General features: G+C 43.4%; 2 protein-coding genes across 4 annotated transcripts in view; one reads left to right on the top strand and one right to left on the bottom strand.

Annotated features, from left to right (window-relative positions):
* Positions 1 to 22,682, bottom strand: part of antxr2a (ANTXR cell adhesion molecule 2a) — a 99,448-nt gene that overhangs the window by 61,318 nt on the left and 15,448 nt on the right. For all 3 annotated transcript variants that reach the window (XM_054730401.2, XM_070555627.1, XM_070555628.1), the window contains exons 3-10: positions 18,030 to 18,101; positions 17,147 to 17,228; positions 16,974 to 17,078; positions 16,820 to 16,888; positions 16,088 to 16,168; positions 11,032 to 11,092; positions 10,769 to 10,864; positions 6,416 to 6,485 (exon numbers count right to left, since the gene is read on the bottom strand). In XM_054730401.2, the coding sequence (XP_054586376.1) occupies positions 6,416 to 6,485; positions 10,769 to 10,864; positions 11,032 to 11,092; positions 16,088 to 16,168; positions 16,820 to 16,888; positions 16,974 to 17,078; positions 17,147 to 17,228; positions 18,030 to 18,101 (636 nt within the window). The remainder of the gene's footprint in view (positions 1 to 6,415; positions 6,486 to 10,768; positions 10,865 to 11,031; positions 11,093 to 16,087; positions 16,169 to 16,819; positions 16,889 to 16,973; positions 17,079 to 17,146; positions 17,229 to 18,029; positions 18,102 to 22,682) is intronic.
* LOC107386054 (E3 SUMO-protein ligase ZBED1-like) lies at positions 19,271 to 21,642 on the top strand. Its single transcript, XM_015960230.3, has 3 exons — positions 19,271 to 20,105; positions 20,450 to 20,985; positions 21,146 to 21,642. Exons 1-3 carry the CDS (start codon positions 19,271 to 19,273, stop codon positions 21,557 to 21,559), a joined length of 1,785 nt encoding a protein of 594 aa, XP_015815716.3. The 3' UTR covers positions 21,560 to 21,642.

The following is a 22,682-nucleotide window of genomic DNA, read 5'->3' as shown; positions in this document are numbered from 1 at the left end:
GAGCAATTTACCCGGTTAGTGTTGAGTAGGCAGAATCTGATCCAGCACATAGGCACAAGTCGTATAGCTCTGTCTTTTTACGTTTAGTATTACAAACTAATTCATTCAGGGATTAATCCATGGAAGTATGAATGAACTCTTTCAGCCTAAATATCCCTCAAAAGGTAACATGAGCTTCCATCAGCTGCTTTGTTTTGCTGAAATGTGTTTGATTTTGGAGGTTTTTGAAAATGAAACTGCAGTTCTTATTAGCTGAACGCTATCTGAACATCTCCGACTGGAACGACTTATCCATTTGTTTATCTCTTGTCGGCTGGATTACTGCAACTCCCTCTATTATGGCCTGGTCCGCCTCGCATCGTCTGCAGTTGGTCCAAAATGCAGCCGCTGGTTTGCTAACAGGTATGGGGAGGCGTGATCATATCTCTCCGGTGCTTGCTTCCCTTCACTGGCTTCCCCTTCAGTATAGGATTCAGTTTAAACTATTGCATAATCTTAATAAGTTTTACTGGAGCATGTCTGATTTCATGGCACCTTGGGCTGCGTGAGCAACATTAAAGGTGCTATTGAATTAAATAAAGTTGACCTTGACCTGACTTTTGCCCACGAGCTGGAGGCACAAGGCTGTGACAGAATACTGAAATGTTCGTTAAACAAGTACTTTCAGTCCATTTTTTTGGTCATTTTATTCATATTTTGGTTGCCAACTGTGCCCAACCAGACAAGTTTGAGATGCGTGCAATGACTTACTACCGACGTACTTGTGCTGCTGTTTGCCGTTTGTTGCCTCTGGTTGCAACCCTGCGCAGAGACAGGCGCACGGTTTATCTCAAACTTAAATTAAAGCTTCAAACCAATTTCCTCCATGAGATTTTCAGCAAAGATAAAGACGTGTTGTCATTTTAGAACAACAAATGCCAAAACGGATGAGGAAAGTCAGCTAAAAGTGTTTTTTTAAGGTAGAATTAGTTGAATGTGGTCTCATGTAAGAATAAAGATGCATCTCACAGAATTATCCTCTCTGGAGTGTTTCTGGTCCTACATTATCAACTATGCCAATAACATTTAACTTCGAGGTCTAAAGAATAAAAAAGCAGCTGAGTGGTTTTAGAAAACAAAGGATGAATAATTCAGGAGAACATTTGCTATCATTTCACTTTTCTACAGTAAAAGCCACTAAGTGACACCAAGGAGAGCTCTGCAGATGCTCGTTGGGTCGGTGGGAATGTCTGAATAGCTGAGAGATGAGAGGGCAGATTGTCATGGAGCTCAGGGATCAGTCACGTTTCCAGAGGCGGACCAATATTCGGCTCCCAGGTGGAAAAACCTTCTCCCAGGGCTCACCATCAGAATCCGTCAGAAAGTAGGTCTGGTGTGACGCTAAGCTTTGGTGATGTGGTGCAGCTGGAGAGGCCCGATGATAACGAAGCTAATGGATTTTAAAACTTCTCATAAAGACGTGAAGATTGAGGAAGTTGAATAATTGACAGTGCAGCATATGTGAGGCCTGTCGTTTGGCAGCCAGCAGTCATCGCTCTGAATGAATCTGCTTGACAGAAGTTCTGGTGATGAGGAGGAAATGGTCTCATGCAGCCTGGGGACCAGATGAGAAGCTGGGCTTCAGAGCGGGACATCTTTGATTCAGAAAGAGTGACACGCACTCTAGTGAAAAATTAAACTGAGACAGGGAGAAAAACAAGTCAGATTGAAAACAGACGGGCAGATTCAGAATATTAACTCTGAACTGAAAAGCTGCTGGTCCAGTCATTCCTACAGAAGACCAGCTTAATGTCCCTAACTAGATCAGCCTTATCCATCTGTAGTAAAAACTGAACATAAAACAATAAACGCTTGCAGCAGGTTCTTCAGCACGTCTGCGGCAGGTTCTTCAGCACGTCTGCGGCAGGTTCTTCAGCGCGTCTGCGGCAGGTTCTTCAGCGCGTCTGCAGCAGGTTCTTCAGCATGTCTGCGGCAGGTTCTTCAGCACGTCTGCGGCAGGTTCTTCAGCACGTTTGCGGCAGGTTCTTCAGCACGTCTGCGGCAGGTTCTTCAGCACGTCTGCGGCAGGTTCTTCAGCACGTCTGCGGCAGGTTCTTCAGCACGTCTGCGGCAGGTTCTTCAGCACGTTTGCGGCAGGTTCTTCAGCACGTCTGCGGCAGGTTCTTCAGCACGTCTGCGGCAGGTTCTTCAGCACGTCTGCGGCAGGTTCTTCAGCACGTTTGCGGCAGGTTCTTCAGATGGGTTTGTGTTGCTGAGGGAAAGCCTGCTTAAATCAATAACCAGCATTAGCTTTAGCCGCAGTGTCTGCTCTGTAAAGCAGGTGTCGCCTCCCACTAAGTTAGTTTCTTGCCATGCATCAATATTGTGAAAACACAGGTGAGGACAAGCAGTAGGAAGAGAGCAGCTACTTAACCCGTCAGCTGAGCTGCAGTGGGGTGTGTTGGGTTTCCTAATGGGGATACACAAAGATGAGGGGGGTTTCAGCAGATGCCCGTGTTCCTGTCTGAAGCCACAGATGTCAGCGCAGATGATGCCTTCAACACGAGTGCTCCTACACAGCTCACTGACCAATGGAGGAACCCGATTCCAGGACATAGAGGCTGGATTCAGATGCCTCCGGTGGGACAGGAAGCTGCAGCTGAGCATCAAAACTCATGAGGCTGAGCTTCTGAAATATGTTACCCAGCGACTCAAGTCTGTGAGGTTGAACAGAAACAAACTGCGTTTGCATTCAGGAAGGTCCCAGGACCACAGTCGACTACAAACGAGAGGGAAGGAATGAGCAGTGGTGTTCCTGTACGGATGAGTAGAGCTGTGTTAGAGGTGCCTCCTGCATGCACGTAGTGGTGGTGGAGCAGAAGCAGACAGATGGACAGAGACAGAAGTTTCCAGGCTCCGGCGTTCCATGCAGGTGGTCCGGGGTGCAGGGATTGTCTGTGCATGGTGAATTATTTAAATGGGGAGTGTGGAAAAGGGAACGGCTGCATCTGTCGCACATCCTCTTAGAGCCCCTCCAGCAGATGTGTTTACTCACCACCCAGACCAGATAACGTCTTAACAGGCCGGCCTCAGCAGCCAACAGTTAATTAAGTCAGTCTTTTGCGAATGTAGGAGATGTGAAATCAGCAGCAGGTCCGATCAGGTCACGGTAAACACCGCCCAGCAGGTCGGAGGCTTACAGAATGCAGGGAGTAATTGTTATGACTGAGTCACTGAAGCTGAGATTCACGATGCAAACGGATTCATTCCAAAAGGAACTGTGTAGGATCAATTAATATGATGTTGAATAGTTTATTTCTATTTAATCCTCAAATGTAAAAATACAGAAGCAACAATGTTGTGGTGCGTTCATGGACTGGGGAAATGTTGGGAACTTGACTTCTTTGGTTTACATTCAAAGATGTAAACGAAAACGTTTTCAGGTTATTGTTCCAGTTTGACCAGCAGCTCCATTTAGTGGCTTTTGTATTGAAACGGGAAAGAACATCGATATTGTACAAACGTAATCTTGTATTGAACAACTACTGTTAAATTCAAAGGTTAGCTGGGATCATTAGAGATGAAAAAAAGTCTCTTTAATTATACTTGAATCACTTTTGATGGGCCTTCAAAAAATGTTTGTTAGTTAATTCTGGTCAGGTAAAAAACCCACAGATCTGTATTAACTAGGAAGATCGGCCGTTCGACGAAAAATAAATGCTCAATCAGGTAAAGGAGTCCTTTTATGCGATATCATTAAAAATGGCTGGTACCTATGGCTTTGTGAGATCTGTCTGGTCTAAACTAGCCACACAACCACAATAAGGATGATTGATGCACTGTAGTGTAAAGCGCTTTGGAGTCCTTTCTCTGAAAGGAGCCATACAACTGCGGGTCATTCATCACTGATTTCGTCGTCGTCGTCTTCCTCCGCTTATCCGGGTCCGGGTCGCGGGGGCAGCATCCCAACTAGGGAGCTCCAGACCGCCCTCTCCGCGGCCACCTCCACCAGCTCCTCCGGCAGGACCCCAAGATGTTCCCGGACCAGATTGGAGATCTAACTTCTCCAACGTGTCCTGGGTCGACCCGGGGGCCTCCTGCCGGCAGGACATGCCCGAAACACCTCCCCAGGGAGGCGTCCAGGAGGCATCCTGACCAGATGCCCAAACCACCTCAACTGACTCCTTTCGATCGGGAGGAGCAGCGGTTCTACTCCGAGTCCTTCCCGAATGCCCGAGCTCCTCACCCTATCTCTAAGGCTGAGCCCGGCCACCCTACGGAGGAAACTCGTTTCGGCCGCTTGTATCCGCAATCTCGTTCTTTCGGTCATTACCCAAAGCTCATGACTATAGGTGAGGATTGGGACGTAGATCAACCGGTAAATCGAGAGCCTGGCTTTCTGGCTCAGCTCCCTCTTCACCACGACAGATCGGCTCAGCGTCCGCATCACTGCAGACACCGAACCAATCCGCCTGTCGATCTTCCGATCCCTCCTACCCTCACTCGTGAACAAGACCCCGAGATACTTAAACTCCTCCACTTGAGGTAGGACCTCTCTCCCGACCCGGAGTTGGCAAGCCACCCTTTTCCGGTTGGGTTTCCTCATTTTTAACAACAGAAATTCATACAACTAAACACTGTAACTCTGTGAAATCATCACCAGTTTGAAGCTGCTATCCATTTCTCTTCTGTAGAACAAATAAATGCTGCCTTTCTCAGTTTAAACAACAGATCAGCACATCTGGCTCCAGCGCTGTCGTCGGACTCGGACAAAAACAAACGTGTGGGGGTGGGATTAACGGAGGTGAGGCTGGACTTGGTTTTGGTTACAGAACAGTCATCTCCTAATCTCGTTTAGAGCTCAGAGACCTGCAGGAGCCAGCAGAGCTCATAATCATACATTTTTGATTGGATTGCGGTCAGCAAGGACATTAAAATCTGTTGTTCCATCTAGAATGCCTTAGCAATCATCTGTTATGGTTTGGGATTATAAAAGAAGCCGTTCAAAATCAAACAATGATAATAACTCCACAGGAGGAAAGGCGTAGACCGTTTTCTACCATCGAGGGCTTTGTTCGTATCCGGGCTCCAGTTTCAACATACAACCATCTATAGACTCAGGCGGCGGCGTGTATTTGCAGAAGGACGACGTCTGGGAAAGGAGCAGGAAAAGCGGAGATGGGAACGACTCGTCTGAACTTAGGAGCAGCGTGTTGACTCGAGAGAAAACAGAAACAAACAGAAGCTCAGGAATTAAAAAGGGATAAGTCAACTGGTGGTGGTGGAACAGGAAGTGTCTGTGCCAGCATGTCTGTGGGCTCTCGCTTTAGGAAAAAGGAAATTTATAGAACAACATATTGAATCTATATTCCTGTGAAGTCTGTCATTAAAATTTAACACATCTCTTCTTGTTAACTTGCCAGGATGAGGGCAGGGATGCATCCCTTCACTCGAGCTTCTACACCTACTATAAATATTCATAGCTTTTCTTCGTGCTCGCGTTCTTCTGGTCTATGCCAAATACGACAAACGTGGATCCTGAGCTTGGAAGAGCGTCGTCTCTTTTCATAGTCCAGTTTTTATCTTGCATCTACACAAAATGCTAAAGTAAAACACCTTTATAACAACTTTCTGGCTGATTTGTGTTGAAGGCCAATGAATGAATGAATTTTCTATTAGATTTGAGTTAAAGCTTCCAGATCGTGCCCTTTAACCTCTGAGAGCAGAGGCAGGCACGATATATGGTAAACATTACTGCTGGCACTATTGAGATGTGATGTATTTTGGTCAGCCTGAAGATATACCCAGAAACAAATCGGCTCGGTTCACAGAAGCTCCGCCCACCCCCACTCCGACAAAACAACACCTAGAACAGCGTCGTAGGCCAGTCTGCTGTTGTATGGCCTTGGTGGTCCAGTGGTTTAAGTGCCTGCTGTGGTGCTCTAACCACCGGACTACCAAGTCCGTTACAGGACAAGAGTCCCCGGACACACACATCCTGAGCGGGCGTTACGCCTGTTTTTTGGACAGGACGCATGTTTTTACGGCGCCGTTTTGTCCCCGTGCAGAAGTCATCTGTCAGAAGTTTGCAGGTTTCAGAACCGAGACCAGACCAGCTTCAGGGAGAGGAGAAACGCCTGATGATGCAAGTGGTTTTCATTCACGCGTTTTCAGAATTTTCAAAGTAAAAGTCCAAATTCTACAGGAAAATGCATGCCTGCTGCCAAAAACGGGTTTGGTGGTTGTTTGCATGAGGAGATAACATTATCACATGATCAAAGTTCCATGGTAAGGCCCCTTTAACTGAACTACTCAAATCTGAGTCATCTGACACAGAAACCAGACACGTTTGAACCTGGGATGAATTGCTGTTGGCATATTTTGCAGAGATAATTTCATTTATTCCTAAACATAAATAAAACTAGTGAGCACTTACTGTCCAACTTCATAGAGAACGGGAGCGGGACACAGCAGGTAATCGTTACGCACCACGTTCGGCTTCTGGTCTAGAGAGAACAGAGAAGACGGTGTGCATGAACCCAGCCTCATCATGTTTATTTTAGATCAAACTGAAAAATAAGAGCAACCAGAGTTCCTTTCGTCCATTTGTGGAAACGTCTTTTGGGGTTGATCTGCGTGTTTAATGTAAATAAGTGTTGAGGTCAAAGGTCAACATTGGTTGTGTTTATAAAGAACACTCAGAACCAAGTGAATTTGACCAGAACGGTTCAGAGTTCGAGGCCTGAACAGACCTGAGGGAGTTTTAACTCTTTAGTTTGCACATCAGTGAAAAAAGCAATAAATCTGATTCTTCCAAAGGTTTTCATAATAAGAAGAATAATACGTTTTATTTAAAAGCACTTTTCTTGACACCCAAGGATACTGAACAGCCCTGGGAAACATACCAGGATCCACACGTTGCATAAATATATAACAACACCAAGATGTAAAAACAAAAACAACAACATTAAAACTAGGTGGTAAAAGCTTGTCTGAAGTGCTGGGGTTTGACTTGTTGGGCTGAGTGAGTTGTGTAATATTTTAAATAATATTAAATGATAATTTCAAGGATGTAAAACGTACATTTCACGTTTTCTGTGTGGTAGTTTATTTATTCCTGCAAAAATCATAGTGGTTTGACTATGATTTAGGGAAAAGGTGTGTTCTACAGGGCCAGTTCTGTTTGGTCTGTGAGTATTTTCTTAAAAGATGATGTCATTTTATTTATACCAAGTCAGAAAGTCAATCATCTTAATAACATTTCTATTAACAAAACAACAAACACCAAACTCTCGTTGGGTATAACAACAACAATAAAAATAAATGTATTACAATAATTACTATAATAAAAATTATATAACTAAATGTTAATAACAATTATAATGGTTAATAAATTAGAAAAATACGTTATTAATAACACTAAACAATAATAATGATAGTAATAACAGTAAAACAACTACAATAATGGTAATAAAAATATAGTAATTATAAAAAAATATCATAATGAAGGACCAAATGAATTTTCTGAAAATAAAACATTTACCTTTGATTCAGATGTTGCAAAAGCAAGACTTCATAATCCGCTCTGAGATCAGGAGAATCATAGATTTATAATCCCAACTAAACCCTTAAACATCTTTTCATGTGCAATAAAACTACAAGCATGAGAAGTCGTATCCAAAACATTTCGGCAGCTCAGATTAGTCACATTCAGACAGAAAGACTCTTAATCTCATTGGCACAACGAGCCAGCCGTCCTCGGATGAACTCAGACAACAAAAATAACAACATCCAACCAACAACCTGTTAATTCTGCTGCGCTGTGTCTAAACAACAATCGCTGCTTTCACCTGCGTTGCATTAATTGTTCTATACATCTCTCTGATGAAGAGCAGAAAAACTAAACAATGGCCGACTGGATTATAATTTCTCTTTGTTCATCACAGGTTGACACGCAGATTATTCATATAACTGATTTGTTTTGTTGTTGTTTTTTCTGCACATGGCTCCAACTGGTTTGGTGATGGAGGAGACTGTAGCATCTGCTTCACATATGTGGCGCGTGTTCCAGAGCCGCCATGACGCGTGTCCATAATTATAAGGTGGCCCACTGTTAGAGAGGTCTGGGCCGAACACATGCAAAAGCCAATAAGGGAATAAATAGCCCCAAGTGGGCGAATGTGAGACAGCCTAAACTGAGAAAGGACTAACAGGAAGACATCTGCTAGTGGCCACTTCCTCATTCAGATTGGAGACTTTTTATATAAAAGCAAAAGAAAATATGTTCAAGTATTTTAGTTTAGATGAAATGTTGAAATCAAAAATAACTTGTCAAGGATGGAAGTGTTGTCATTGGCAGTCGCCGATCTCCACAGATCCCACGGCCAAATGAGAGCTTAAAAAGATTGGCTGCTGGTGCCAAATCCCGTTTGCTTCCTGAAAATGGATTTCTCCAACGGAACAGACCGTCAGCTCAAAATAAGGAGCAAAGTGACCCACATAGCCTCCTTTCTTCTCCTGAATTCAGACCGTAGAGATGAGCTGTGAGATGATGGATGGGGTTTACGTTCAGAACTTCACACTTAAGTCCCAGCACGCAGGTCTGAGGCGTTTGCAGCTCACAGCCTGGAGGACTCATCAGGTGAGTCCTTACCAGTGTTGGGAAAGTTACTTTAAAAAAGTTATTAGTTATAGTTACTAATTACTTTGTCAAAAAAGTAACTCAGTTACTAACTGAGTTAAGAGATTATAAAAGTAACTAATTACCAAGAAAAATAACTACTTATTTACTTTTTTCATTAAAGAATACGAGAAAAATGGGTTAATTAAACTTACTTAATTTACTATAAATTACTACAATAGTGAAATATAAATGACTAATGACTGGAACATAATAAAATGTATGTTCAAATGTTTTTTATAAACCTGAATAATTTAAATAAATAAGCACTTAACAGGAGGAACTACTAACAGGAACATTACACTAATCTAGACTATTAAAAGGTCACTGTGTGATATTTAACAAGACCCCAATCAGCTAACATTTAAAATAGCAAATAGAAACACCTGTAAAGGTTCCCGAGCCTTTAAATGGTCTCTCAGTCTAGTTAAATTACAGAAATAAATGTAAATTTGTACAGCATTTTAATTTTCCAGCTTCACATAATTGTGTGTTTTAGCAGCATTTCTGTTGCTGCTAATCTAGTAACGGTTAAATAAATAAATAAAAATCATTTAAAATGACACTAGAAGAGGCACAAGCCTGATGGAGGGCTTACATTTACTAACTTGGGTCAGACCCAAACACAGAAGAGCTGAAGCTGGGTGGTAAACACACACAGGTATAGTAGATGCATCAGCGTTACAGCGGGACTAAACACATGATCAGAAACAGGTTTCAGCTGGATGATCTAGGAAGGTAGAAGATCAGGACGTCTGAGCGGTGAACAGGTGGACCTTCGGGACGTCCCGCTGTCACGCTAAGAAGGGCACGGCTGCAGATCCACACCTGCAGCCGTAGACTATTCATCACGTCTTCCTCGTTCTTCACGGGCCGTGATGCACTTGGATGAAAACATCTACCTCTTTAGCTCCTGATCAGCTGATGACAACTTCAACACACCGCGCAGCTTAACACATGAGTTTCCTTACAGAAACGAAGTTTTGATAAAAGAAGGCAGCATGTCATTAGTTTGCTCGTTTTTTTTTTAAGTAACGCGGTTATTTTAAACGGCGTTATTCCCATCACTGGTCCTTACGAACAAATAACCAGAACAAACTCAAACTCCTAACTAAGAGCATGAGCTGCAGAGCCTTAAGGATGTCAAAAATGCATCAACAAGATAAATCTGCCTCCTCTCTCACCTTCATCTCAAATCCGTTACAGCTGCAGATTTTCTGGATTTCAACCAGCCTTACTGTAGTCCGTCTGCCACTGGGCACACGGAGAGCTGCAGCAGCCTTCTGAACTACTTACCTTAGCTTGTTCAGAGACAAACTTTGGGTCAGAACATGATTAACTCATTCGCTGCCGATGGCGACTAAAGTCGTCATTTGCATGTTTTTACTGTGTGAGCGTCGGACGAGCCCCCGCACCATGAGAACAAACATCTCAGCTCTGAAGCCGATCTTCATCCGCGTACGTCACACGTCACGTGATCAGGAAGCAGAACATCCATGTGTTAGGAGATCGTTTTGGGCTGCTGCTGTAAAAATAAAGGGAGGCGCGAACCGGAAAAGCTTCTGCCGATCACAATTCAACAAGGATTATGAAAGAACGGATAACGCTCGAAACGCGCAGATTCTTCCTGATGTAAGAGGTGAGTCTCTGCTTTGTTTTGGCGTCGACATCATCCTTGCACTCAACGTCCTGTGACTCTCTTAAAAAAAACTGTGAAAACGGTGAGAAACGCTGGCCGCGACGGGCTTTACCGATCAGGAAACGGCTGGCAGTGAATGAGCTCATAATCACCCAGAGTTTACCGAGTCTGGACTTTCCCCGTAAGCATGGCTGTCCCTGGAAAACTCAACAACAAAACAAAAACGTCAGAGCTATCAGGAAAATGATGGTTTTCACGCTGGGCATGGACCATCTGGGGGGGGTTAAAGGTGCGTTGCAGGAGGAATAGAAACTTCCATGTGAGAACAAACAACGCTGACATGTTTCTGTTCACGATCTGTCTGCAGTTTAGACAAGAAAACACTTTTAATGGCTCCAGATTTGCTGTTGTGACCATTTTAAGTCATGATCTGAGTGAAGGAGCTTTATTATGCTAGCAGCACCACTTACTGATGGTTTGATGATTAACTATGAAGCTGCAGATGACGTCCATGTTGCTACGTCCCACGGCGAAGCCGTTCCCTCTGACCACGATGTCGTAAGACTCTGGAATGTCAACAAACACCAGATAAGTGCCTCGGGAAGGTTTTCAGCTTGAATATTGATCTGGAACATCTGGTTTGGAAGGAACGCGTGTCTGAATGGAAGTTTGGTGAATGTAGGGTGGACGTGGAGTCGTTTTAAACAGAACAAACTGAGAAGGATCCACTCACGATTTACACACACGCTGGACGGCTCCACACTCAGGATTTCTGTGCACGACCGCTTTAATATCTGGAGGATGAGAAGACATTTAAATGAGCGCATTACTCCCTGGAGGAGCTGAATAAATACATCAAGTCCTGACTGTTATTGGCTCTGTCAAGTTTAGAAAACAGATCAGGGAGCAACACCTGAGAGATGTCCCGCTACTGATCAGCTCCTGGCGGGTAAAGGAGAGCGCTGCGTATCAGCAGTGAGGAGAACAGGAGGTAAAACAGCAGCTGTGTCAGCCTTTATGGGGAAATTATGCAAGTCTATTACTGTTCCTCAGTTCTATTAAAAACCTCTGGGATGTTGCATTATCATATAAAGAGGCCTGTGTGAGCACGCTGTCACCCAGCTGCACTTCACACGAAGATTCGATAAATCAACAAAAGGAAAACTATGCAAATCCAGGTTCACACTCAGTAAAAGGGAGCATATTAATGGCAGTGGAGGACATGTGAAGCTTTCATTTGATGTTGGACAAAAGCTTGATCAGAGGAGTGGAAGACGGACGTGTTTACAGTAGCCTTGTTAGTGATGATGGTGTGGTACTGGAGGAGAGGGCTGGTGTGGATGACAGCTGCTGATAAAAGCACGAGACACAAAGATGGACAACGATCCCCCAAACAAAACAAAACAACTGCAGAGAAAAAGTTTCACGTACATCTAATGGATCTGGATGGTTTTGGTGATGTGAGAAAATAAAAACGTTCTGAATAACAAGATTAGAGCTCCCAGTCTGGGCCAGTTTCATCACTTCCGGACGGGGGGGGGGGGGGGGGGGGGGGATAGATAGATAGATAGATAGATAGATGATAGATAGATAGATGATAGATGATAGATAGATAGATGATAGATGATAGATAGATAGATAGATAGATAGACAGATAGATGATAGATAGATGATAGATGATAGATAGATAGATAGATGATAGATAGATAGATGATAGATAGATAGATAGATAGATAGATAGATAGATAGATAGATAGATAGATAGATAGATAATAGATAGATAATAGATAGATGATAGATAGATAGATAGATAATAGATAGATAATAGATAGATGATAGATAGATGATAGATAGATGATAGATAGATAGATAGATAATAGATAGATAGATAGATAGATGATAGATAGATGATAGATAGATGATAGATAGATGATAGATAGATGATAGATAGATGATAGATAGATAGATAGATAGATAGATAGATAGATAGATAGATAGATAGATAGATAGATAGATAGATAGATAGATAGATAGATAGATAGATAGATAGATAGATAGATAGATAGATGATAGATGATAGATAGATAGATGATAGATGATAGATGATAGATAGATAGATGATAGATAGATAGATAGATAGATAGATAGATAGATAGATAGATAGATTGATAGATGATAGATGATAGATGATAGATGATAGATAGATAGATAGATAGATAGATAGATAGATAGATAGATAGATAGATAGATAGATGATAGATGATAGATAGATAGATAGATAGATAATAGATGATAGATGATAGATAGATAGACAGACAGACAGACAGACAGACAGACAGACAGACAGATAGACAGATAGATAGATAGATGATAGATAGATAGATAGATAGATAGATAGATAGATAGATAGATAGATAGATAGATAGATAGATAGATAGATAGATAGATAGATAGATAGATAGATAGATAAGAGAGAGAGAGAGAGAAAGCTTGAGAGAAAGAGACAAAGAGAGAGAGAGAGAAAGAGACAGAGAGAGAGAAACAGAGAGAGCGAGAGAGAAAGGGACAGAGACAGAGAGAAAGCGAGAGAGTGAGAGAGAAATTAGAGACACAGACAAAGCAAGAGAGAAAGAGAAAAAGAGACAGTGAGAGAGAGAGAAAGTGAGAGAGAGAGAGAAAGAGAGAGACAGAGAGACAGAAAGAGAGTGAGAAAGAGACAGAAAGAGAGCGAGAGAGAAAGAGACAGAGTGAGAGAGAGAGTGAGAGAGCGTGAGAGAGAGAGAAAGCGAGAGAGAAAGAGACAGAAAGAGAGCGAGAGAGAAAGAGACAGAGTGAGAGAGAGAGTGAGAGAGCGTGAGAGAGAGAGAAAGCGAGAGAGAAAGAGACAGAAAGAGAGCGAGAGAGAGAGAGAGCGAGAAACAGAGAGAGAGCGAGAGAGAAAGAGAGAGTGAGAAAGAGACAGAGACGGAGAGAAAGCGAGAGAGTGAGAGAGAAATTAGAGACAGAGAGAGAGAGAGACAGCAAGAGAGAGAAAGAGAGAAAAAGACTAAAAGCAAGAGAGAAAGTGAAAAAGAGACAGAGAGTGAGAGAGAGAAAGAGAGAGAGAGAGAGAGAGAGAGAGAGAGAGAGAGTGAGAAAGATACAGAAAGAAAGAAAAGAGAGAGAGAGAGAGAGAGAGAGAGAGAGAGAGAGAGAGAGAGAGAGAGAGAGAGAGAGAGAGAGAGAGAATTGTCAAAGATGGCGTCAGTGCAGTTGGCATGCTGTCAGTCTCCTGAATCGGTTTGGTTTTGTCTTCTTTAGCTTCTTTGAGTAGCTCTAATGCTAACGTTGCGTAAAATCGTCAGATTTACGTTAAATGTTCCTGCTCAGCTGTTCTCTCCTCTGTGCCGGCCTACCAATGTGTTGCTACACCCGATAGGAAAGTTCGCTAACACTTTAGTTTAGGGAACACAAATTAACCATTAATTAGCTGCAGATTACTATGCATATTAGTGGAATACTAAGTCTGAACTAGTCATTATTAAGTGCTTATTAACTGATAATTACTAATGCCGTAATTCCAACATCAGCAGGCCACAAATTAAAGTTTTATAAAAATAAGCCATTCATAATGGTTTGTTATCTGAAGGTAAATGGATTGTTGCTGATTAACACACACACACTAATTAGCTCTGACTTTAGAATGGGGAACATATTCTGGTCTTTAAATGGTTAATGGAATGTTGTTTAGGCTCTAACAACATGTGGAGTTTGGTGTTTGTTTACATAAAATGGTAAATGGCCTGTATTTGATACAGCGCCTTCTAGAGTCCTGGGACCCCCCAAAGCGCTTTACAACACAACCAGTCATTCATCCATTCACACACACATTCACACACTGGTGGGGATGAGCTACAATGTAGCCACAGCTGCCCTGGGGAGCACTGACAGAGGCGAGGCTGCCGGGCACTGGCACCACCGGTCCCTCCGACCCCCACCAGCAGGCAGGCGGGTTAAGTGTCTTGCCCAAGGACACAACAGCAGCGACAGACTAAGAGGGGCTCGAACCTGCAACCTTCCGATTACAGGAAGAGCACTTAACTCCTGTGCCACCGTCGCCCATACATTACACCAGAACATAATATTTTTGGTTATTAATGCAGAATAACTATTATACGTCTTTAAAAGCCACACATTGAATGGAGCTAATTAGACAAGTCTCAACGAGGACTCTGTGCGACATAGACAAGGGAGAGAGGGGGGGAGGGAGGGAGACAGATGGAGGGAAAGAGAGAGAGATGGGGGGGAGACAGAGAGAGAGAGAGAGACAGAGAGAGAGACAGAGATGGAGGGGAGAGAGTGAGAGAGAGAGAGATGGGGGGGGGGGGGGGGGGTTGGCAATGATCCAGAATCCAAAAGCTAAAAAGTTTCAATGGGTTGTAACTGATAGGTCCTTCTGGAAGGATCTGGATCCGGCCCTGGGTCTGGGTCTGGGTCTGGATCTGGGCCTGGATCTGGCCCCGGATCTGGATCTGGCCCTGGATCTGGACCTGGGTCTGGGCCTGGATCTGGCCCCGGATCTGGATCTGGGTCTGGATCAGGATCTGGGTCTGGATCAGGATCTGGATCTGGATCTGGCCCTGGATGTGGACCTGGATCAGGATCAGGACCAGTATTTGGATCTGGATCTGGATCAGGAGCTGGACCTGGACCTGGATTTGGCCCTGGACCTGGATCTGCGGTGTGCAGAGAAAAGTTTTTCTCTGAGTTTTCTCGTTCTGGTTACAGAAGCAACAAACGGCTGCGCTGCAACAGCAAAGTGCTGGGATGAGCGGGTCGGGAACGTTGGCTAATCAGAAAGGAATGCTTGTTGTTTGGTTTGGATGCTGCTGGAAGCATCCCTGGATCAGCCGGAAACACTCCGCTTTGCTCGCGTCCACAAGGTTCCTGTTTACACCGCTCACTGGAACTATAGAATGATGAATTACGGTCTAAACACAAATGTTGATTATTACATTCATCCTGAGAAGATTTAGTCATAACTTCTCCTAAAAGTGACGTCATCTAATAAACGAAACTGTTTTTCTGCCTTCTCAGCCCAACGCTCTGATCACTGATGTTCCGTGAGAGGACTTCATCGTCTTTCTGTAATCTGGAGATCATTAGTTTAAATATTAGCTCGTCTGTTCCTACTCATAACCATGCACCAACTCTAATTCTAATCCAAACGTCTACACTTTTCTGCAGTTTCAGACTCACAAAGTGAGCTCACACATAAAACGGACGTTGGGAGGGTTAGTTTCAGTTCCTACTGAGCAGAAATGAGCCTGATTAAAAGGATGTAATGTTTTCAAAGCTGCAACAGCTTTATTTAGTGTTTTTGTGGTTTCACAGCCACGTCAGCACACCAGCAGCAACATACATCACAGCTGATGGCTCTCTTCATCACGCACCACAGTCGAGTCCCGCCCTTTGGCTCTGTGTCCTCCCAGCTGAGTCCTGCAGCAGGATGTCACCAAACAAACCCGAGCGTTCAGCCTAAAAGCCAGTGGAAAGTAAGGAGGCTGGACCTGAACGTGGGTTACAACTCATTCATCTCAAGCATCGTGAAGCTGCTGCAGCATCCTGATGCTCAGCTTGTGTTTGGAGACAGGATGAAGCATCAGGACGTCTGAGTGGTGAGTTCCTCTGGGATTTTCCATGCATCCTTCCTAACACACTCCAACATTAAAAATGCAACCTCTAAAGTAATGTGGAGACCTATTTAACCTATCTGATCACAGAAACAAGGAGTGAGAAGACACACTTACAGAATTTACGATGCCTTTGAGGGCGTGGAAGCCATCTTTGACAGGAAACACGTTGTTTTTGGAGTCCGCAATATCGGCAAGCTGTAGTTGAGAAGGAAGAGTGGTGTAAACAAGAGCTACGGCTGGTTTTCCGTTTCCTCCTCCTGACAGTCATTCCTCTGGTTCCACGGGCAGGAGGAGACGTAGCAGATGGCATGACTGTGGCAAACACTTTGCTCTACTATAAAAATGATTGCAGCACAAAACTGCCTTTGTTTTTGACTTCATAAGTGCTGATGGCAGGACGGTTACCACTGGTTACCAGGGACAGGCTCATGTTCCAACAGAAATGACGAATTACAGACTGGAGTGTAAGAATTCAGCTACAGCTCTAAATTATGATTAAATTCTGCAGAAATAAACACGAGGAAAAGTCATTTCTGACGCTTTTGAACAACAACAATCACATTAAACTTTAATGTCAGCACCTCACAGGATCCTCTAATAGCAACAGATGCATTTTAATGTTATTTACCTCCTAATTTGGTGAGTAACTGATTGCATTATTCCAGCTCAGTGAAGCCTTTGTTTGCCCATCATGCAGTTTTAGATGTTATTCTGTTCCATGAGACTTTTTCATGCAGGTAGAACACGCCTCCACTCAGATGGACAGACTTAAACATAAACACTAGAGTGCAGGGCACACGCCCGCTCGTGTTTGGTGGCTGCAGATTAACACTAAAGCTCCCTTACCTGCTGCTCGTCGAAGTCCTTGATACCCACACAGTAGACTCGAGCCCCGTACTTCCTCGCTTCATCGGCCTGCAGCTCGGATGGACGGAAGGAAGAGATGAAAAACTCACGTACATTTAAATCTAACCGAGTGGAATTTGAGGCAAAACCCCACCTGCTGCACGGTGAGTTCGTAAATATAAGGATCAAGCTTCCCGTCTGTCAGAGCCAGGATGATGCTGGAGGATTTGGTGGACTGCTGCCGAATCTGCACCGAGGCCTTTGGATTTAAACACAACATGATGAGATCACAGGCTGTTACGGAAAAGCTGCACCAGACAAACTGACCTCCTTCAGGCCCTCATGCATGTAGGTTTCACCGGCTGGATTCACATCCCGCAGGCGCATCAGACCGCTTTCAATATCGGCTCTGAGGAGTCACACAGAACAAAGCTGAGGCTTTAATCGCTTCTGGTTGTGTTGCCTGCTTCGTTCTTACAGGTTGTGTCCAACTCCATCAGCCGTTCGCTTAACGAGTGCGTCGCTGTTAAAACCTGCACCGGCCCAAACCCGCAGAAGATATGACGATGAACCCCAAACTCCCAAAGTACACAATTACTAAATAACGTTGTAAAAAATACACAAACAAACCTCTCAGGAGGAGAAAGGTCGCCAAGACCTACAATACCCATAATCCTTTGGGTGAATGACTTCAGATTACTGTAACTTTCATCTGGATCTGAAATGAACTCTTAGGAATCAGCATTACAGCAGTAAAACAATAATAAAGCACTTTAGACCCATCAGAGGTCTGAGTGACTGATGCGGATCCTGCTGCAGCAGCACAGGAAACATAACAGTCAGTCAAATGTCAGTTAACTCAGTAAAAACAGAAGAAAGACAGCTGGGTGCTGCAGACAGACAGGTTCCTGCCTCACGGTGCTTTTGAAATATTCTACATTCACTTTAATCTGGAAATGACATCAGCCAAGAGTTTCTACTTTCATTTGGACACTTCCTTTCTCCTGAGTGGCCCCAGTAGTTCATAAACAATAACGTTCAATACTTCATCCAATACAGACGTTTCGCGTTTCAACAGAAAAACACGTTAGATCAAGATGTTTTTCACAAGCAAAGAAAAGAAATGAAACCTGAACAAGGTTATACGGTTAGAAAAGTCAAACGCGGTTCAGGTAGGATCAATTAAAAGCCTGTCAAGCCCATAGAGTACCTGTCTCCAGTCAGCGGCAGCAGGACCTCAGCTCGGGCAGAGAAAACGATGAACGAGACTCTCATGTTTGGGCTGGAAAACAAAATAAATCACAATCAGGATAATAATGTGTGAAATAATCACAAGTCACAACAAGCGTTCATTTAAAATACAGGCTAAAATCAGGTGAGCAGTTCCCAGAGCACCTGAGGAGTCGCAGAGACACGAGCTGAGTTCAACGATCATGGTGAATAATTAGCTGAACAGGATGAGATCCTGTGATGTCACTAATATTAGTGTGTGACTTGCAGCAGCTTCTGTGGGAAGTGATTAATCAGACCAGAAACATGTTGTTGTGACGATGAGTCACAGAAACATCCTGCTGCACAGAAACTGTACCAGTGTAAAAACATAATGTACCTGTGACTTTTAAAGGTGAGAACAGACTCTGGACACTCAAACGTAACTGCAGCGCCGCTCTGGGGAGACTTCTCCAGAGTTGGAGCCATTTACACCACGTCACGCGACACGCCTCAAACACGCTAGCAGACTTTACGTGGTTTGGGTGTAAACACCCCGCTTCCATTAGTGAATACTACACAAACAAAAACCACCAAAACGGCCGTCAGCAGCTTCACCGGGACAAAAGCAAACCTTGGTTGTTGGACTTAGCACCAAAGCAAAAGAAAAGTATTCATGTTTAGAGGCAGCTCAATCATAAAGGCGAAAACTGTCAGTGATGATGATAATTGTTAGTTTTCTTCCCGATTCATGTCTTTATAACCTCCAAAATGACCTTATAATACGTCTGATTGTATTCAGGGATGCTCCGATCCCATCACGTGATTTTTGGTGGGAAAAATCTTAAAACAACTAACTATTTTTATCGTATATTAAAGATCGTTTTCTTTCCTTCTCTTTCCAGGAGTTGCTTGAACAGCAGATTTACAAAACACGATGTTTCACAACGGCTTTAGTTATATTACTGAGGTGAGGAAAAGAGACTAGTTTGAACTAGGGCTGCTCAATTAATCGAATTTTTATCACGATTACAATCTGGGCTTTCAACGATCATTAAAAATGACTTGAGCCGATTATTAGGCTATATTAGCACCTCCCTCGTGCTTTGCTCTCGCGTAGCAAATCGAGCGCACCTCTCTGCGTTTCGAACACGTGACGCGTCACATCAAGAGTTAGTTAAAGCTAGTAAAGCGTGACCTCAGAGGAAAGCTAAGTAGACTTTATTTGGAAAGGAGAGGATAATGGCTGCTAAAGAAAGAATTCCGTTGGTTGAAAAGCGAGGTAAAACTACTTCAGTGGTGTGGAAATATTACGGGTTCGCAGAGTCAGACGTGAATCAAGTCGATATAGTGTGTAAACTTTGCTACGGTGTTGTAGCTGCACCACAGGGCAACACTACCAATTTATTTAATCATTTGAGGACCGCTCACAAAGTAACATACGATGAAACAATGAAGGAGCATAGGGAAAAACCCTCAACAACACCGGCTTCATCCTCACAGACCTCCATTCACGCTACCCTGTACAACGCGACTAAATATCCCACCAGCTCCCAGAGACACAAGGAGATAACAAACGCGGTAACTTTTTTCCTCGCCAAAGACCAATGCTCAGTCAACACAGTGAACAACCCCGGCTTTAAGAAGCTAATCAACACTTTGGACAAACGGTATAACTTGCCATCTCGTCACTATTTTAGTCGAGTGGCGATTCCCGCTTTATATGATGAGTGTCATGATGGTGTCACAAAGGAAGTGGCTACAGCCCAATATTTTTCCACCACAACGGACTTGTGGTCAAGCCGCACCATGGAGCCGTATTTGAGCCTCACGGTACATTTCATTGACATGGATTTCAACATGAAAACGAAATGTCTTCAGACATCATTTTTCCCAGAAGACCACACAGGGCAGAACATAGCTGCAGGTCTGAAACAAGCACTGGCTACGTGGGATCTGGAGGAGAGTAAACTCGTCTGTATAACCACAGACAACGCTGCAAACGTCATACTGGCTGCAGAACTGAATGGCTGGATGAGGCTCCCGTGCTTTGGGCACAGATTACATTTGGCCATAGGTGAGTAGGCCTAATTCCTACTGAATATGATGCATAATGTGATTTTCTTTTAATAAGTATACAACATAATGCTTCGAATGAATATAATATATAAAAAAACTATTTAAATTCAGAGATACTTTTATTCCTTCTCAAAGTGATACACATTTTCTATGAATTATACAAACACATAAATAAGCAACCATCACTTTTTCCTATTCATTCATACTCAAGGAAATGACAATCATCCACTTGATAATGCTTGTTTATATTTTTTATGTTTTTACAGAAAGAGCCATGAAAGATCACAGGATTGAGCGTGCAGTGGGGGTCTGCAAAAAAGTGGTCAGCACCTTTTCATTCAGTTGGAAAAAAAAAGAGAGAGCTGAAAAAGGCACAGATAGACCTCAAACTGCCAGACCACTCCTTAAAGACCGAGTGTCCAACCAGATGGGGATCTAGGCAGGCCATGGTTTCCAGAGTCCTTGAGCAGCAGAAGGCCATTGCCCATGTCCTCTCCCAAGACAAAGGAACTAGGCACCTCATCCCCTCATGGCAGGACATCGATGTCCTTGAGGCCATCAACAAGACCCTGGGACCTCTGGTTGAATTCACTGATGCACTTTCTGGAGAGAAATATGTGAGTGTGTCTTTAATAAAACCAACACTCCACCTATTTAACAACTCAATCCTGGCTGAGCAAGATGATGACACAGACCTCTCAAAATGCATCAAGAGGAGAATACTGGAGTACCTAAATGAAAAGTATGGTGACTCACCAACACAAGAGTTGCTTGACATGGCCACTGTCCTGGACCCAAGGTTCAAACTGAGATATGCAAGCGAGGTCAGCCAAGAAACCATCAAAGCCAGACTGACAATGGAAATGAAGTCCATCATGGTATCTATCTATCTTGTCTGTCTGTCTATCTTTCTGTCTATCTATCTATCATTATTTATAGTAATTATTTAAGGATTGTACTTTAGAATGCCAAACCCGAGACAGATAAAACTGGTTCCTCATTCTGTGTTGCTGTCATTTTATGTTTGTCCCATTAAAGGAGGCTGCAGTGATGGGGGCACCCATTGGTAACACGGAGGTTGCTGATGATGGTGCATCGAACCAAACGAAGAGGAAAAGGGGCCTAAGCAGCTTCTTTAAGGCCCCTCACAGCCCAGCAGCTCCAGGTGCAGAACATACTCTTCAACTGGACCAGGCCATAGCTTGTGAGCTTCAGGGGTACCTCCAGGCTGGGACCCTGGACACAGAGGAAGACCCACTGGGGTGGTGGAAGCTATCACAGAACCTCTTCCCACGACTCTCCATCCTGGCAAAGAAATATCTTTGCATCCCAGCCACAAGTGCCTCATCAGAAAGGGTCTTCAGCACTGGTGGAAATGTTGTCAACTGCCTGCGTGCATCCCTAAAGCCTGACCATGTTAATAGGCTGGTGTTTTTGGCTAAAAACCTTTGAAAGGTTGCAGGAACCATGTTTTGTTGAGTCATTTTAAGATTGTATGGGACTCTGGCCACCTAGTTTTTATTTATTTCTTATAAAAGGTACTACTTTCAGTGTTTTATTTTATTTTTGTTCAGGCAGCAACTTTAGTTGACATACCTCAATGTCAGTTTGATGCAATTGTGCATTGTGTGGCTACACAGCTTGCCTTGATGTTTGGTTATTTGTATGCATATATATTATGCAGTAGTTTGAAGTTCACTGAACATTAATGTTTACATTTTTTTATTTATTCCTTATATTGCAAAGCAAACATTTGCACAGTGGTCAGTATTTGCACACCATTTTATATTTTTTGACAATCTTTAAAGCAATTATTCAATACATTGTTATTGTTAAATAAATATCGTGAAATAATCGTGATCTCAATTTCATTGGAAATAATCGTGATTTTCATTTTTGCCATAATCGAGCAGCCCTAGTTTGAACCTTTAAGAATCAGAATCAGAATCAGAAAAGGTTTATTGCCATTGTCAGTGAACAAGCAGTTCACAAACTAGGAACTTGCTTCGGTACTATTGTGCTACATATAACATGAATAATAAATTTCAAAAATAGAATAAGTAGAATAAAATATAATAAAACTAGCATAAAAAATTCAGCTATAAAAAAAGGCAGGTAACGGTAATATGGCCGATAACGTGACGTTATGTCAAGTACAGCAGACGAACATGGTTGTGTATTTATAAGCTGTTCACAAGGATAATGCTGTGTGAAAACAGACCATGTGGGAGAAAGTTATGTTTCTGTATGCTTTTATTCTGAAATGTCCAAACTTGACTGAATGTCCTCTCCCTGGGCTGCCACCTTACCGTGGTGGAGGGGTTTGAGTGTCTCAATGATCCTAGGAGCTAAGTTGTCTGAGGCTTTCTGCCTCTGGTAGGGTCACCCATGGCAAACAGGTCCTAGGTGAGAGATCAGACAAAGAGCAGCCCGAAGACCTCTTAAGATGAATTACATAAATGAAAACCGTGTTCCCTCGCCCGGACGTGGGTCACCAGGGCCCCCCCCTGGAGCCAGGCCTGGAGGTGGGGCACGTTGGCGAGCGCCTGGTGGCCGGGCTTTCACCCATGGAGCC

Source organism: Nothobranchius furzeri, chromosome 10, assembly GCF_043380555.1.
Source record: "Nothobranchius furzeri strain GRZ-AD chromosome 10, NfurGRZ-RIMD1, whole genome shotgun sequence".
Taxonomy (NCBI): domain Eukaryota; kingdom Metazoa; phylum Chordata; class Actinopteri; order Cyprinodontiformes; family Nothobranchiidae; genus Nothobranchius; species Nothobranchius furzeri.
The sequence above is the reverse complement of the archived record's forward strand: the minus strand, read 5'-3'. Positions and strand labels throughout refer to the sequence as shown.

Bases quoted from the DNA above. Each gene is read 5' to 3' on its own strand.
- LOC107386054 (XM_015960230.3), top strand. From the start codon at position 19,271: ATGGCTGCTAAAGAAAGAATTCCGTTGGTTGAAAAGCGAGGTAAAACT. The intron at 20,106-20,449 runs GTGAGTAGGCCT...CTTTTCATTCAG, and splicing joins CAGATTACATTTGGCCATAG to TTGGAAAAAAAAAGAGAGAG. The intron at 20,986-21,145 runs GTATCTATCTAT...GTCCCATTAAAG, and splicing joins TGGAAATGAAGTCCATCATG to GAGGCTGCAGTGATGGGGGC.